The sequence below is a fragment of the Bufo gargarizans genome, chromosome 6 (genome assembly GCF_014858855.1).
Source record: "Bufo gargarizans isolate SCDJY-AF-19 chromosome 6, ASM1485885v1, whole genome shotgun sequence".
Classification (NCBI taxonomy): domain Eukaryota; kingdom Metazoa; phylum Chordata; class Amphibia; order Anura; family Bufonidae; genus Bufo; species Bufo gargarizans.
In genome coordinates this window covers 366,149,081-366,163,636 of record NC_058085.1, presented here as the reverse complement: position 1 = coordinate 366,163,636, position 14,556 = coordinate 366,149,081, and the positions used below count along the sequence as shown (strand labels likewise).

Below are 14,556 nucleotides of genomic sequence, written 5' to 3'. Positions count from 1 at the left end.
AAAGGAGTGTGCTTCTTCTTGACGCTAACATCGACCTGTAAGGCTGAGTTCATACTTGAGTTATTTGGTAAGTTTTGGCCCAGTGACTGCCCTAATAAGTGAAGTGTGCAGTGATTCTAAGAGCGACGCCTGTCATCTGCTTGTCACACTGACTCACAGTATTATTTCACTACCACAGCAGACTCCCTATGTGTGTTACTGCAAGGCACAGTGTTCTACATCCCTATACAGGCTCTCTGCAGCCAAGAAATAGCCATTTTTTACACGATTCACCGCAAAAAATTTGGATCAAACCCAATTTTTTTTTTACATTTGGCGAACTGGCTGAATCAAATTTTTTTTTTTATTCGCTCATCTCTAGTCATAAGGTTAGACTCAGGTGGTAAAAAACCTGCAGCCAAAGCAATTAAATGATTGAGACTTTATTGTTTACACAACCTGAAATGTGACATAAAGTAAAGAATCACAAGAACAAGATGACACCTTGTGACAAGTGAATCATTGAAATACTTCTTGATCTGCCAACTAAGCAGAGCTCTGAGCGACATTTCGGAGACTACGTTCTTCTCTAGCCTTTCTTGGAGGATCTCAGTAGCTCAGAAGATATTTGTCAGCTGTACCAGTCACCATGTCTGAAGAAATCGTCCAGAATCCTGTGAGTATAGGCTGCACCTAGACATGGTGCTGATGGGGGCAGGGGACACCTGGTGTTGGATGAATTACACAGTTTGGTGTCCTTTACTTTCTCCTTATAGTCTAAAGTCCTTCCAAGCAAGGCTACTTTCACACTAGCGTTCGGGTGTCCGCTTGTGAGCTTGTGAGCTCCATTTGAAGGGGCTCACAAGCGGCCCCGAACGCATCCGTCCAGAACTGTATGTGTATAAGTGCAGCATGGCAGACCTAGGGGTATCTAATTTTTTTTACTGTTTTATATGCAATGTTATGTATAGTGTTTAGCAAGTCAAAGCATCTGAAGTGGAATTCGATCCAAAGTTTAGGAAAAATCTGAATTTCTTCTCGCTTTGTGGTAACTGCTTGTATTTCCCTAAAATGGAGGCTACACATATTACAAAGTGAAAGTAAGAATCCTGGGAAAGCAAGAGCACCCATAATTCCATGCACACAGCCAATTAACAGCTATCCAGGCCCTGCCTATTACCTTAAGTGTTTCACTACCAGAAAGGACTAGCTAGGCATGTTGCTACAATGCACAGTGATGTACACCAAGAAACACTCTCTCTGCAGGTCAAGATATATCACATTTAACACACTTAGTGACAAAGTAATTTGCAACTAAGCAAATTTCTTAAAAATAATTCTTGGTAGGAGTGGGCTAGTCCTGCTTCCTGCCAGGAAGGGGAGTTCTAGTCTAGCTAGAGAGCTGGGAGGAGAAGAAACGTTCTGTTCTCAGAGTGGGGGAGTGAGGAAGCACATGTAAGAGCTCCCACTTCCAGGAACCGTATCTTATTCTCCTTTGAGACCACACTCCAAAGGGAAACTTCTTGCGTTATAAAACCTTCTTCAGTCCAGAGTCAGCTCTACATCGTTGCAGGACAGGCTCATAATACTGAGGAAGGTCCCTTCTTGGACTGAAATGTCTTGACAATGTGAGCCATATCTAAAATCATTAATGATGAACGAAATTATGAAAAAATTCAATTTGGTCGCTTCGCTGAATTTCCCAAACAAATTTGATTTGCGATGAATTACTTTGTCACGAAGTGCATTCCTTTGTATGTAGCGGGCACCATGATTGGGAACGCACCCGCACCCTGTCATTGAACCCCTTAAATGCTGCATTCATTGCTGATTACAGCATCTGATGCTACAATTGAGGCCTTTAAGGGGTTAATCAAGTGAAAAAAAAATAATAACATACTCACCTTATCCATTTACTCATGGAGAGGCCATCCCAGCCATCTTGATTGGTCAGGCATGGTGACATCATCACTGATGGTGTCACCGAGTCCAGACAGCTCACTGGCATAGTGACATCACATGTCACCCCGTGCAAGATTTTGCACACTATTTTCAAGATGGCCACAACGGCCTCTTAGTGAGCAAATAGATGAGATATGATTTTGTGTTTTTTAACCACCATTACAGGAAAAATAGATTTGTTACCACCTAAAATTTGGATTAAAGTCAATTTGTTTGGCTTTGATTCGCTCAACACTAATTATCATAATTGTTATACTTTATAGTCCTATACTGATGATTGAATTGAATTATTATGAAATAAAAGACCAAAGAAAACAGCGTTACTCTGGTGCCATTGACCATACTTGGAGTGCAAGTGTCATCACTTTATAGCTACCATGCATAGAGTTGAGCGAACACCTGGATGTTCGGGTTCGAGAAGTTCGGCCGAACTTCCCGGAAATGTTCGGGTTCAGAATCCGAACCCGATCCGAACTTCGTCCCGAACCCGAACCCTATTGAATTCAATGGGGACCCGAACTATTTGGCACTAAAAAGGCTGTAAAACAGCCCAGGAAAGAGCTAGAGGGCTGCAAAAGGCAGCAACATGTAGGTAAATCCCCTGCAAACAAATGTGGATAGGGAAATTAATAAAAATATAAATAAAATAAATAAAAATTAACCAATATCAATTGGAGAGAGGTCCCAGAGCAGAGAATCTGTCTTCATGTCAGCAGAGAATCAGTCTGCATGTCATAGCAGAGAATGAGGCTTCACGTCAGCCACCACTGCAACAGTCCATTGGCATATATTTAGGCCCAGCACCCAGGCAGAGGAGAGAGGTCCCGTAACAGACAATCTGGCTTCATGTCAGCAGAGAATTAGTCTGCATGTCATAGCAGAGAATCAGGCTTCACGTCAGCCACCACTGCAACAGTCCATTGGCATATATTTAGGCCCCGGCACCCAGACACAGGAGAGGTTCATTCAACTTTGGGTAGCCCTGCAATATAATGGTAAAATGAAAATAAAAATAGGATTGAATGAGGAAGTGCCCTGGAGTCCAATAATATATGGTTATGGGGAGGTAGTTAATGTCTAATCTGGACAAGGGACGGACAGGTCCTGTGGGATCCATGCCTGGTTCATTTTTATGAACGTCAGCTTGTCCACATTGGCTGTAGACAGGCGGCTGCGTTTGTCTGTAATGACGCCCCCTGCCGTGCTGAATACACGTTCAGACAAAACGCTGGCCGCCGGGCAGGCCAGCACCTCCAAGGCATAAAAGGCTAGCTCTGGCCACGTGGACAATTTAGAGACCCAGAAGTTGAATGGGGCCGAACCATCAGTCAGTACGTGGAGGGGTGTGCACATGTACTGTTCCACCATGTTAGTGAAATGTTGCCTCCTGCTAACACGTTGCGTATCAGGTGGTGGTGCAGTTAGCTGTGGCGTGTTGACAAAACTTTTCCACATCTCTGCCATGCTAACCCTGCCCTCAGAGGAGCTGGCCGTGACACAGCTGCCTTGGCGACCTCTTGCTCCTCCTCTGCCTTGGCCTTGGGCTTCCACTTGTTCCCCTGTGACATTTGGGAATGCTCTCAATAGCACGTCTACCACGTGCACTTGTACTCGCGCATCTTCCTATCACGCTCCAGTGCAGGAAGTAAGGTGGGCACATTGTCTTTGTAGCGTGGATCCAGCAGGGTGGCAACCCAGTAGTCCGCACACGTTAAAATGTGGGCAACTCTGCTGTCATTGCGCAGGCACTGCAGCATGTAGTCGCTCATGTGTGCCAGGCTGCCCAGGGGTAAGGACAAGCTGTCCTCTGTGGGAGGCGTATCGTCATCGTCCTGCGTTTCCCCCCAGCCACGCACCAGTGATGGGCCCGAGCTGCGTTGGGTGCCACCCCGCTGTGACCATGCTTCATCCTCATCCTCCTCCACCTCCTCCTCATCCTCGTCCTCCAGTAGTGGGCCCTGGCTGGCCACATTTGTACCTGGCCTCTGCTGTTGCAAAAAACCTCCCTCTGAGTCACTTTGAAGAGACTGGCCTGAAAGTGCTAAAAATGACCCCTCTTCCTCCTCCTCCTCCTCCTCCTGGGCCACCTCCTCTTCCATCATCACCCTAAGTGTTTTCTAAAGGAGACATAGAAATGGTATTGTAACGCTAATAACGGCGTCATCGCCACTGGCCATGTTGGTGGAGTACTCGAAACAGCGCAACAGGGCACACAGGTCTCGCATGGAGGCCCAGTCATTGGTGGTGAAGTGGTGCTGTTCTGTAGTGCGACTGACCCGTGCGTGCTGCAGCTAAAACTCCACTATGGCCTGCTGCTGCTCGCACAGTCTGTCCAGCATGTGCAAGGTGGTTTTCCACCTGGTGGGTACGTTGCATATGAGGCGGTGAGCGGGAAGGCCGAAGTTACGCTGTAGCGCAGACAGGCGAGCAGCGGCAGGATGTGAACGGCGGAAGCGCGAACAGACGGCCCGCACTTTATGCAGCAGCTCTGACATGTCGGGGTAGTTGTGAATGAACTTCTGCACCACCAAATTCAGCACATGCGCCAGGCAAGGGATGTGTGTCAAACCGGCTAGTCCCAGAGCTGCAACTAGATTTCGCCCATTATCGCATACCACCAGGCCGGGCTTGAGGCTCACCGGTAGCAACCACTCGTCGGTCTGTTGTTCTATACCCCGCCACAACTCCTGTGCGGTGTGGGGCCTGTCCCCCAAACATATGAGTTTCAGAATGGCCTGCTGACGTTTACCCCGGGCTGTGCTGAAGTTGGTGGTGAAGGTGTGTGGCTGACTGGATGAGGAGGTGGAAGAAGAGGAGGAGGAAGCCGAGTAGGAGGAGGAGGCAACAGGAGGCAAAGAATGTTGCCCTGCGATCCTTGGTAGCGGAAGGACGTGCGCTAAACAGCTCTCCGCCTGGGGCCCAGCCGCCACTACATTTACACCGTGTGCAGTTAGGGAGATATAGCGTCCCTGGCCGTGCTTACTGGTCCATGTATCTGTGGTTAGGTGGACCTTGTCACAGATGGCGTTGCGCAGTGCACACTTGATTTTATCGAATACTTGGTTGTGCAGGGAAGGCACAGCTCTCTTGGAGAAGTAGTGCCGGCTGGGAACAACATACTGTGGGACAGCAAGCGACATGAGCTGTTTGAAGCTGTCTGTGTCCACCAGCCTAAATGACAGCATTTCATAGGCCAGTAGTTTAGAAATGCTGGCATTCAGGGCCAGGGATCGAGGGTGGCTAGGTGAAAATTTACGCTATCTCTCAAATGTTTGTGAGATGGAGAGCTGAACGCTGCCGTGTGACATGGTTGAGACGCTTGGTGACGGAGGTGGTGGTGTTGGTGGTACATCCCCTGTTTGCTGGGCGGCAGGTGCCAACGTTCCTCCAGAGGCAGAGGAAGAGGCCGAGGCGGCAGCTGCAGAAGAGGCCGAGGCGGCAGCAGCAGAAGAGGTAGCAGGGGGAGCCTGAGTGAGTTCCTTGTTTTTAAGGTGTTTACTCCACTGCAGTTCATGCTTTGCATGCAGGTGCCTGGTCATGCAGGTTGTGCTAAGGTTCAGAACGTTAATGCCTCGCTTCAGGCTCTGATGGCACAGCGTGCAAACCACTCGGATCTGGTTGTCAGCACATTGTTTGAAGAAGTGCCATGCCAGGGAAATCCTTGAAGCTGCCTTTGGGGTGCTCGGTCCCAGATGGCGGCGGTCAGTAGCAGGCGGACTCTCTTGGCGGCGGGTGTTCTGCTTTTGCCCACTGCTCCCTCTTTTGCTACGCTGTTGGCTCGGTCTCACCACTGCCTCTTCCTCCGAACTGTGAAAGTCAGTGGCACGACCTTCATTCCATGTGGGGTCTAGGACCTCATCGTCCCCTGCATCGTCTTCCACCCAGTCTTGATCCCTGACCTCCTGTTCAGTCTGCACACTGCAGAAAGACGCAGCAGTTGGCACCTGTGTTTCGTCATAATCAGAGACGTGCTGAGGTGGTATTCCCATGTCCTCATCATCAGGAAACATAAGTGGTTGTGCGTCAGTGCTTTCTATGTCTTCCACCGCTGGGAAGGGCTAGGTGGATGCCCTTGGGAAACCCTGCCAGCGGAGTCTTCAAACAGCATAAGAGACTGCTGCATAACTTGAGGCTCAGACAGTTTCCCTGGTATGCATGGGGGTGATGTGACAGACTGATGGGCTTGGTTTTCAGGCGCCATTTGTGTGCTTTCTGCAGAAGACTGGGTGGGAGATAATGTGAACGTGCTGGATCCACTGTCGGCCACCCAATTGACTAATGCCTGTACCTGCTCAGGCCTTTCCTTAGAACGGCATTGGGCCCCACCAAATATCGCTGTAAATTCTGGCGGCTACTGGGACCTGAGGTAGTTGGTACACTAGGACGTGTGGCTGTGCCAGAACGGCCACGTCCTCTCCCAGCACCAGAGGGTCCACTAACACCACCACGACCATGCCCGCGTCCGCGTCCCTTACTAGATGTTTTCCTCATTGTTACTGTTCACCACAATAAGAAAAATATTATTTGAATTCAAATTCAGGCTTTTTTTTACAGACACCTAACACTATCTGGCTATCTAATTAGGTACCATTTTACACTAATAAAGGCACAGCAGTAACCACAGATTTAGCTGAATATAAATTTGAGGCCTAGTATTTAGGCGCTGGGTGAAAGGTATACGTTTACAGACAGAATTAGACTTGGAAATGCACAGTAGCGTGTGTGTGAAGTTATTGAGAATGACCCTATCTGCACCTTGAATCTTATATACCCTTTTAATGAATAGATTTAAAGTAGACCTGATACAGCAGAAACCACTAATTTAGGAAATTGCTAAGTTGGGAATTGTATTTCAAAATATATCCTTTGCCAGACAGCAGACAGTATTACAATTGGCTGGCCACAGCTGAAACACCAGATATAGGCTACTGCTATTTTGGCAATTGTATTTCACCCCTCAATAAAATAGCAAGCACAGCCAAGCCCCTGATGTAGGATATAGCCAAAAAATAACCACACTATTGATGGTTAAATGCACTTGGTGACAGCTTCAACCTGATGTAGGATATAGCCAAAAAATAACCACACTATTGAGGGTTAAATGCACTTGGTGACAGCTTGACCCTGATGTATGATATAGCCAAAGAACAACCACACTATTGAGGGTTAAATGCACTTGGTGACAGCTTGCCCCTGATGTAGTATATGGCCAAAAAATAACCACACTATTGATGGTTAAATGAACTTGGTGTGACAGCTTCACCCTGATGTAGGACATAGCCAAAAAATAACCACACTATTGATGGTTAAATGGACTTGGTAGCAGCTTGTGCTGGCGCACCACAAGACACAAGATGGCCGCCGATCACCCCAGAAAAAAGTGAATGAAAAACGCTCTGGGCAGCCTAAAAACAGTGAGCAATTGAATAGCAGCAGTTCAATGATCCACAGCTGCAGATCGATCTCTGAATGATGTCTTTTGGAGGAGTTAATCACTGCCTAATCTCGCCCTAACGTCACAGCTGCAACCTCTCCCTATGCTGATCAGAGCAGAGTGACGTGCGGCGCTACGTGACTCCAGCTTAAATAGAGGCTGGGTCACATGCTGCACTGGCCAATCACAGCCATGCCAATAGTAGGCATGGCTGTGACGGCCTCTTGGGGCAAGTAGTATGACGCTTGTTGATTGGCTGCTTTGCAGCCTTTCAAAAAGCGCCAAGAAAGCGACGAACACCGAACCCGAACCCGGACTTTTACTAAAATGTTCGGGTTCGGGTCCGTGTCACGGACACCCCAAAATTCGGTACGAACCCAAACTATACAGTTCGGGTTCGCTCATCCCTATTCGTAATCCAATTTTTTGTCAAATTTTTCAAAACTTCGTTCATCTTCTTTTAATCATGTACCCAGTGTATGAAAACTGCCATAGAGAAAATGTGTTACCCGTATGAAAAAGGTTAATAAATGTTTTTGGGGATAACCACTTAAGGTTCTGTTCACAAGTTTGTGGGGTGTATCTGACGTATACATCGTATACATTGTACAGTTAGCAACAGCTTTGTGTATTAGTGTTATATACATCATGTACCAAAAATGCCATAGAGAAAATGTATTTTGTGTATGAATCAAAACATTTTCAGCAAGTATATTTCTAAGCTGCTCTGAAAACGCACTGAAACTTATAGAATATGCTTGAATCCTCTATTTCTCAATGTTTCTCTAGAAGTGTTAAAAAAATTGTTTTGCAAACATATACCCTACCTTTGTTTTATTTTTAAAACTTCTAATCACTTGCAGATGTGCACCCTTAGGCATCTTTCACACGGGCGTCATGTTTTTTGGTGTGTTGCGGGAAAATGTGCAATTTTTCTGCGCGAGTGCAAAACATTGTAATGCGTTTTGCACGCGCGTGAGAAAAATCGGCATGTTTGGTACCCAAACCCGAACTTCTTCACAGAAGTTCGGGCTTGGGATCGGTGTTCTGTAGATTGTATTATTTTCCCTTATAACATGGTTTATAAGGGAAAATAATAGCATTCTTAATAAAGAATGCATAGTACAATAGCACTGGAGGGGTTAAAAAAAATTAATAATATTTAACTCACCTTAATCCACTTGATTCGCGCAGCCGGCATCTCTTCTGTCTTCTTCTTTGCTGTTCACAGGAATAGGACCTTTAATGACATCACTGTGCTCATCACATGGTTCATCACCATGGTGAGGGACCATGTGATTGGATCATGTGATGTGACGTCACCACAGGTCCTTAGCTGGCAGCTCAACCATACAGAAGAAGACAGAGATCCGCAACTACGCGATCAAGTGGACTCGGTGAGTTAATTTATTTATATTTTTAACCCCTCCATCACTATTTTACTTTGCATTCTGTATTCAGAATGCTATTATTTCCCTTATAACCATTGTTATAAGGGAAGATAATACAGATCGGGTCCCTAGCCCAATCGTCACCTAGCAACCATGCGTGAAAATCGCACCGCATCCGCACTTGCTTGCGGATGCTTGCGATTTTCATGCGGCCCCATTCACTTCTATGGGGCCTGCGTTCTGCGTTGTGTGAAAAAACGCTGAATATAGAACATGCTGTGATTTTCAAGCAACGCACAAGTGATGCGTGAAAATCACCGCTCGTGTGCACAGCCCCATAGAAATGAATGGGTCAGGATTCAGTGCGGGTGCAATGCGTTTCAACTCACGCATTGCACCCACGCGGAATACTCGCCCGTGTGAAAGGAGCCTTAGCTTTTCCGGATTTAATTTTTACAACTCTAATTTCTCTGGATACAGATTTGTACATTTTCGCAACATACAGTGAAAAAAGTAAACATAAGATGTTTAGACTTTTTGATATGGGTACCTATAGATGATGGACGGATGATGGACGGTTATCGCCTCACACCAACCTAAGTAAAGGGAAAGTTAAGGGAGGACACATCTTTTGCATACTTTTTCTGAGATATATTTGTTTCTTTAGGACCCTTGTACAGAAAGGTTCTTGGATTTCTCTCATAATTGTAATTGTAATCTTTATTTTCCAGACTGTTCCATTCTTTACCCATTTTCACAATGAAATGAAAAATGGCATCGTATTTAATATCAATGGCACTGTCTCCTCCTCAGCCAACAGGTTTGTAATTATTTTAATATTTTGCATTGTTATCCATTCTTATATAAAAATGAACATTTCGAACAAGTCGAATAAACCCAAAATGTATTGATGATATGATTAAAAAGTTGCACTACAAGACACAGGATGTATGAGATGTGTGGTGAAGTAGAAAAGCACGAGGTGTGATGAACTGGCACACACTTAAATCGGCAACTTGTACCGTATTGATTTTTAGGTACAACTGCAGAGTGTTGCCACTTACCCAGGGAGTTAGATTCGGCCAGACAAAAACCGTTGCGTGCAGCAATTTTTTACCAGCCGAATCCAAGCATTTACGTAGAGGAGCGGCCAATCAGTTAAACTGGTCTGGTGGGCAAACGGAACTCTGCCAGAACAGCTTGCTGGATTGCTGTGCCACATGTGAGAAAGTAGCCTTAGGCTATAGTCACCCGCCAGATCACCATGCAAGGTTACAAGAAAAATAATTAAAAGAGCAATTTTTTTATTTTCTAATCTGAAAAAAATAACATTCATCATGGCCGTTCTTTTTTTCTTTTAGTTTTTTTGTGAATTTCCAGGGCAGTATTGGTAACACCGATGACATTGCCCTCCATTTCAATGTCCGTTTTGATGAAGGAATTGTTATTTGGAACACAAAGGAGCAGAAAGTTTGGGGGAAAAGAGGAGAAACAGCAAAGGTGCCATTTACTAAGGGACAACCTTTTGAAATCCAGATCATAGTTACAGACCAAGAATACAAAGTAAGTTTATGTAAAGTAATATTATATCATTTTTATGTATTTGTTTATATATTTTTTTGTTTTTTCTTCTCCTTTCTCTGGGATACCATGTGTGTAATATCAAGTGTGTCCTAATCCTCACCACACGCATCTTAATTATTTGCTAATGGGAAGCTTTTGTGCTTGAGAAAAAAAAATTATATAAAGAATGTTCTTTAATGCATTCCTGTTGTACCAATTTAAACAGAATCTCTGCCTTTTATTATTATACAATCTTCCTTGCCTGTCCTCTTATCTCAACATATCTCAAGATGTTGTAAGTTGGTTTTACCAGCAGCTCTTTTCTCTGCGGCATCATCTGTTTATTAGTTTGTTTGGGGCAGTTGCTATAAAAAATAACTTTCCTTTAGATATTTTTCGTCTCAGCTGTGATCTTGCTGGTGATAGCATAAGTTATGTGCATTTGTATCCAGCATATCCTTGTATATTTCTAGTTTCTAGTCCCCTGTGTATTGGACTCCTTTAGGTTTTCTTGTTCAGTTGGGTTTCTTAGTTTGTGATAGTTTTTTCTTAGTTCAGCCTTGTTCAGCTCTGCTTTGTTCAGACTTCTTGTCATTGGGTCCTAAAGTCCACCTTTGTTTTTGGGTCAGTATTGCAGAATAAGGTTACAATAGGGAGATATGTAGGGACATTGAGGGCTCAGGCTGTATTAGACATACAGATCAGGCAGGCAATATTCGGGAGGGAGAAGACCACTGCTATTACGTGCGTCAATCTCTCTTACAGTATCTTCCCTATACTGAATCACTGTTTGCCAACAGGAGATCGTGCGGCAAACGATAATTTTTTAACCTGACAAAAGATTCTAATTGTCCGTTGAACGAGCGTTTCCTTGTTTATCGGGGTAATTGGTGGAAGCATTACACTGCCAGATGATTGCTAACGAGTCTTACTAGGAATGCTTGTTAGCAATCATCTGGCAGACAATCTGCCTGTGTAATACTGGCTTTAGTGATGTTGATATCAGGGATAAATCATGGGAAAGATTCAGGGACAGTCAAGGTCAGTTGTTGCCTGTTGATTTACAGTGGATATAAAAAGTCTACACACCCCTGTTAAAATGTCAGGTTTCTGTGATGCAAAAAAATGAGACAAAGATAAATCATTTCAGAACTTTTTCTACCTTTAATGTGACCTATAAACTGTACAACTCAACTGAAAAACAAACTGAAATCTTTTAGGTGGAGGGAAGAAAAAATATAAAAATAAAATAATATGGTTGCATAAGTGTGCACATCCTTAAACTAATACTTTGTTGAAGCACCTTTTGATGTTATTCCAGCACTCAGTCTTTTTGGGTAGGAGTCTATCAGCATGGCACATTCTGACTTGGCAAGATTTGCCCACTCTTCTTTGCAAAAACCCTCCAAATCTGTCAGATTGCGAGGGCATCTCCTGGGCACAGCGCTCTTCAGATCACCCCACAGATTGTCAATCGGATTCAGGTCTGGGCTCTGGCTGGGCCATTCCAAAACGTTAATCTTCTTCTGGTGAAGCCATTCCTTTGTTGATTTGGATGTATGCTTTGGGTCGTTGTCATGCTGAAAGATGAAGTTCCTCTTCATGTTCAGCTTTCTAGCAGAAGCCTGAAGGTTTTGTGCCAATATTGACTGGTATTTGGAACTTTTCATAATTCCCTCTAGCTCAGTGTTTTCCAACCAGTGTGCCTCCAGCTGTTGCAAAACTACAACTCCTAGCATGCCCGCACAACCAAAGGCTGTCCGGGCATGCTGGGAGTTGTAGTTTTGCAACAGCTGGAGGCACACTGGTTGGGAAACACTGCTCTAGCTTAACTAAGGCCCCAGTTCCAACTGAAGAAAAACAGCCCCTTGGCATGATGCTGCCACCACCATGCTTCACTGTGGGTATGGTGTTCTTTTGGTGATGTGCAGTGTTGTTTTTGCGCCAAACATATCTTTTGGAATTATGGCCAAAAAGTTCAACCTTGGTTTCATCAGACAATAACACCTTTCCCCACATACTTTTGGAAGACGGTAGATGTGTTTTTTCAAAATGTAGCCTGGCTTGGATGTATTTTTTATTTATTTTTTTAAAGGCTTTTGTCTTGCCACTATATAAGAATACGGGAGATTGTTGTCACATGTACCACACGGCCAGTACTTGCCAGATATTCCTGAATCTCCTTTAATGTTGCTGTAGGCCTCTTGGTCGCCTCCCAGACCAGTTTTCTTCTCGTCTTTTCATCAATTTTGGAGGGACATCCAGTTCTTGGTAATGTCACTGTTGGGCCATATTCTCTCCACTTGATGATGACGGTCTTCACTGTGTTCCATGGTCTATCTAATGCCTTGGAAATTCTTTTGTCCCCTTCTCCTGACTGATACCTTCTAACAATGAGATCCCTCTGATGCTTTGGAAGCTCTCTGTGGACCATGGCTTCTGCTGTGGGATGCGACTAAGAAAATTTCAGGAAAGACCAACTAGAGCAGCTGAACTTTATTTGGGGTTAATCAGAGGCCCTTTACGTGATGGCCGGTGTATGCTGACTTCTATTTAACAGGATTGTAAATGTCATTGCTTAATTCTGAACACAGCTACATCCCCAGTTATTAGAGGGTGTGCACACTTATGCAACTACAATATTTTAGTTTTTTGTTTTGTTTTCTTCCCTCCACCTAAAAGATTTCAGTTTGTTTTTCAATTGAGTTGTACAGTTTATAGGTCTCATTAAAGGTGGAAAAAGTTCTGAAATGATTTATCTTTGTCACATTTTTTACAGCACAGAAACCTGACATTTTAACAGGGGTGTGTAAACTTTTTATATCCACTGTATCTCAGGTCATCATTATTGGTCCACACCATTACCTGACCATCATTCACTAGCATCATCATAAGGTTTTTTACATCTATTGGTGAATTGCAGTTACATATTTTGCATTTTTATTACCTGCCAGTATTGATACATATTTTATTATATTATTTTTGTGAATCTCCTGGTATTATACATATCAGCCCTACTGTATATCCTGGGGTTATCTGGGTGCCAGCAGACACTCTTAGTACTCAAGAAAGGTGACTGCTAAAGTTGAAGCCTAGTCCTGCAGTCTTGTTGGAAACCAATGTCATTACAGGTGTAGTAGGTTTACCAAACAACATGTTTTCCCATTACAGTATCACAAGATATCTATCCTATATGTGTCTAAGTGCAGCTACCCAGTGGTTGTGATGGGAATTGCAGTATGTCCGTTTTTTTTTTATAGAATGTCACAATATTGAGCTGATATTGTTTCATGACAAATTTAAGGTAAAGGCAAAGGTGACACGTCTGGAGCTAAGTGTTTCTAGCTTGAATTACAGACGCATCCCTGATTATTTTACATCCCCCGATTCTGACTCGTACTCTTCTCAAATGGTTCTCTCTTCCAGGTTTCTGTCGATAAAAATCACTTCTTGGATTATCCTCACAGAATTCCTCTGAACCGAGTCAACACTTTAGCAGTAGATGGTGCTATTAGTCTACAAAGGATGGAGGTCGAACCACAAGGGGTAAGCGAGATTGTATGGACAGGCTGCAGCTGGTGAGTGTGATGAGAGATTGTGGTGGGGGACCCCAAGCTGACCTTCAACACAGGAGCTCATCATCCTTTAGTTACACACTACTGTTGAGCACGAATATTCGAAAAGCTAATTTTTTGGGCGTATATCGGCACTTTGAGAATTTGCAAATACTGTATTTAGAATATAGTGCTTCATATTCGTAATGACACAGTACATTTCAGGTGATTATCCCTCCCTTCTTCTAGCTTGTGGGTCAATGAGAAGGCTTTCTCACAGCTTAGCAACTTCCCTAGCAACCAATTGAACAGTTGCCTACCCCACGCCAATATTTAGCGCGCTTTTCGCGAATACAATGTTGATTTTCGCAATTAAGAATATAATCTCGAATTCGCAAATTCACGAATATATGACAAATATTCTAAAAAATATTCACAAAATATTGCAAATTTGAATATTGCCCCTGCCGCTCATCACTATTACAAACCCGTCCTCCTTCTTACTGCTTGCATTATGAGACAAGGAAACTTGTTTTTTTTTTGGGGATACTGTATCTCCAAAAAATGTGAGACAGCTCCGGTGCATAAATCATCGATTGGAGCTGCCTGTAAAAATTCTGTAGAAAGTCCTTGAAGTGATTACAAGCACAGTGAGGCTGGTGTCACACATAGG

The 14,556-nt window shown here is 44.1% G+C and overlaps 1 protein-coding gene across 1 annotated transcript in view; it reads left to right on the top strand.

Moving 5' to 3' along the window:
• Nucleotides 1-550: 550 nt before the first annotated feature.
• The window catches only part of LOC122942239 (galectin-9-like), a gene marked incomplete at its 3' end in the record, with an annotated part of 42,187 nt that continues 28,181 nt past the window's right edge, over nt 551-14,556 (top strand). Inside the window, exons 1-4 of the mRNA XM_044299742.1 lie at nt 551-655; nt 9,498-9,586; nt 10,128-10,329; nt 13,756-13,875. Coding sequence (XP_044155677.1) covers nt 629-655; nt 9,498-9,586; nt 10,128-10,329; nt 13,756-13,875 — 438 coding nt within the window. The remainder of the gene's footprint in view (nt 656-9,497; nt 9,587-10,127; nt 10,330-13,755; nt 13,876-14,556) is intronic.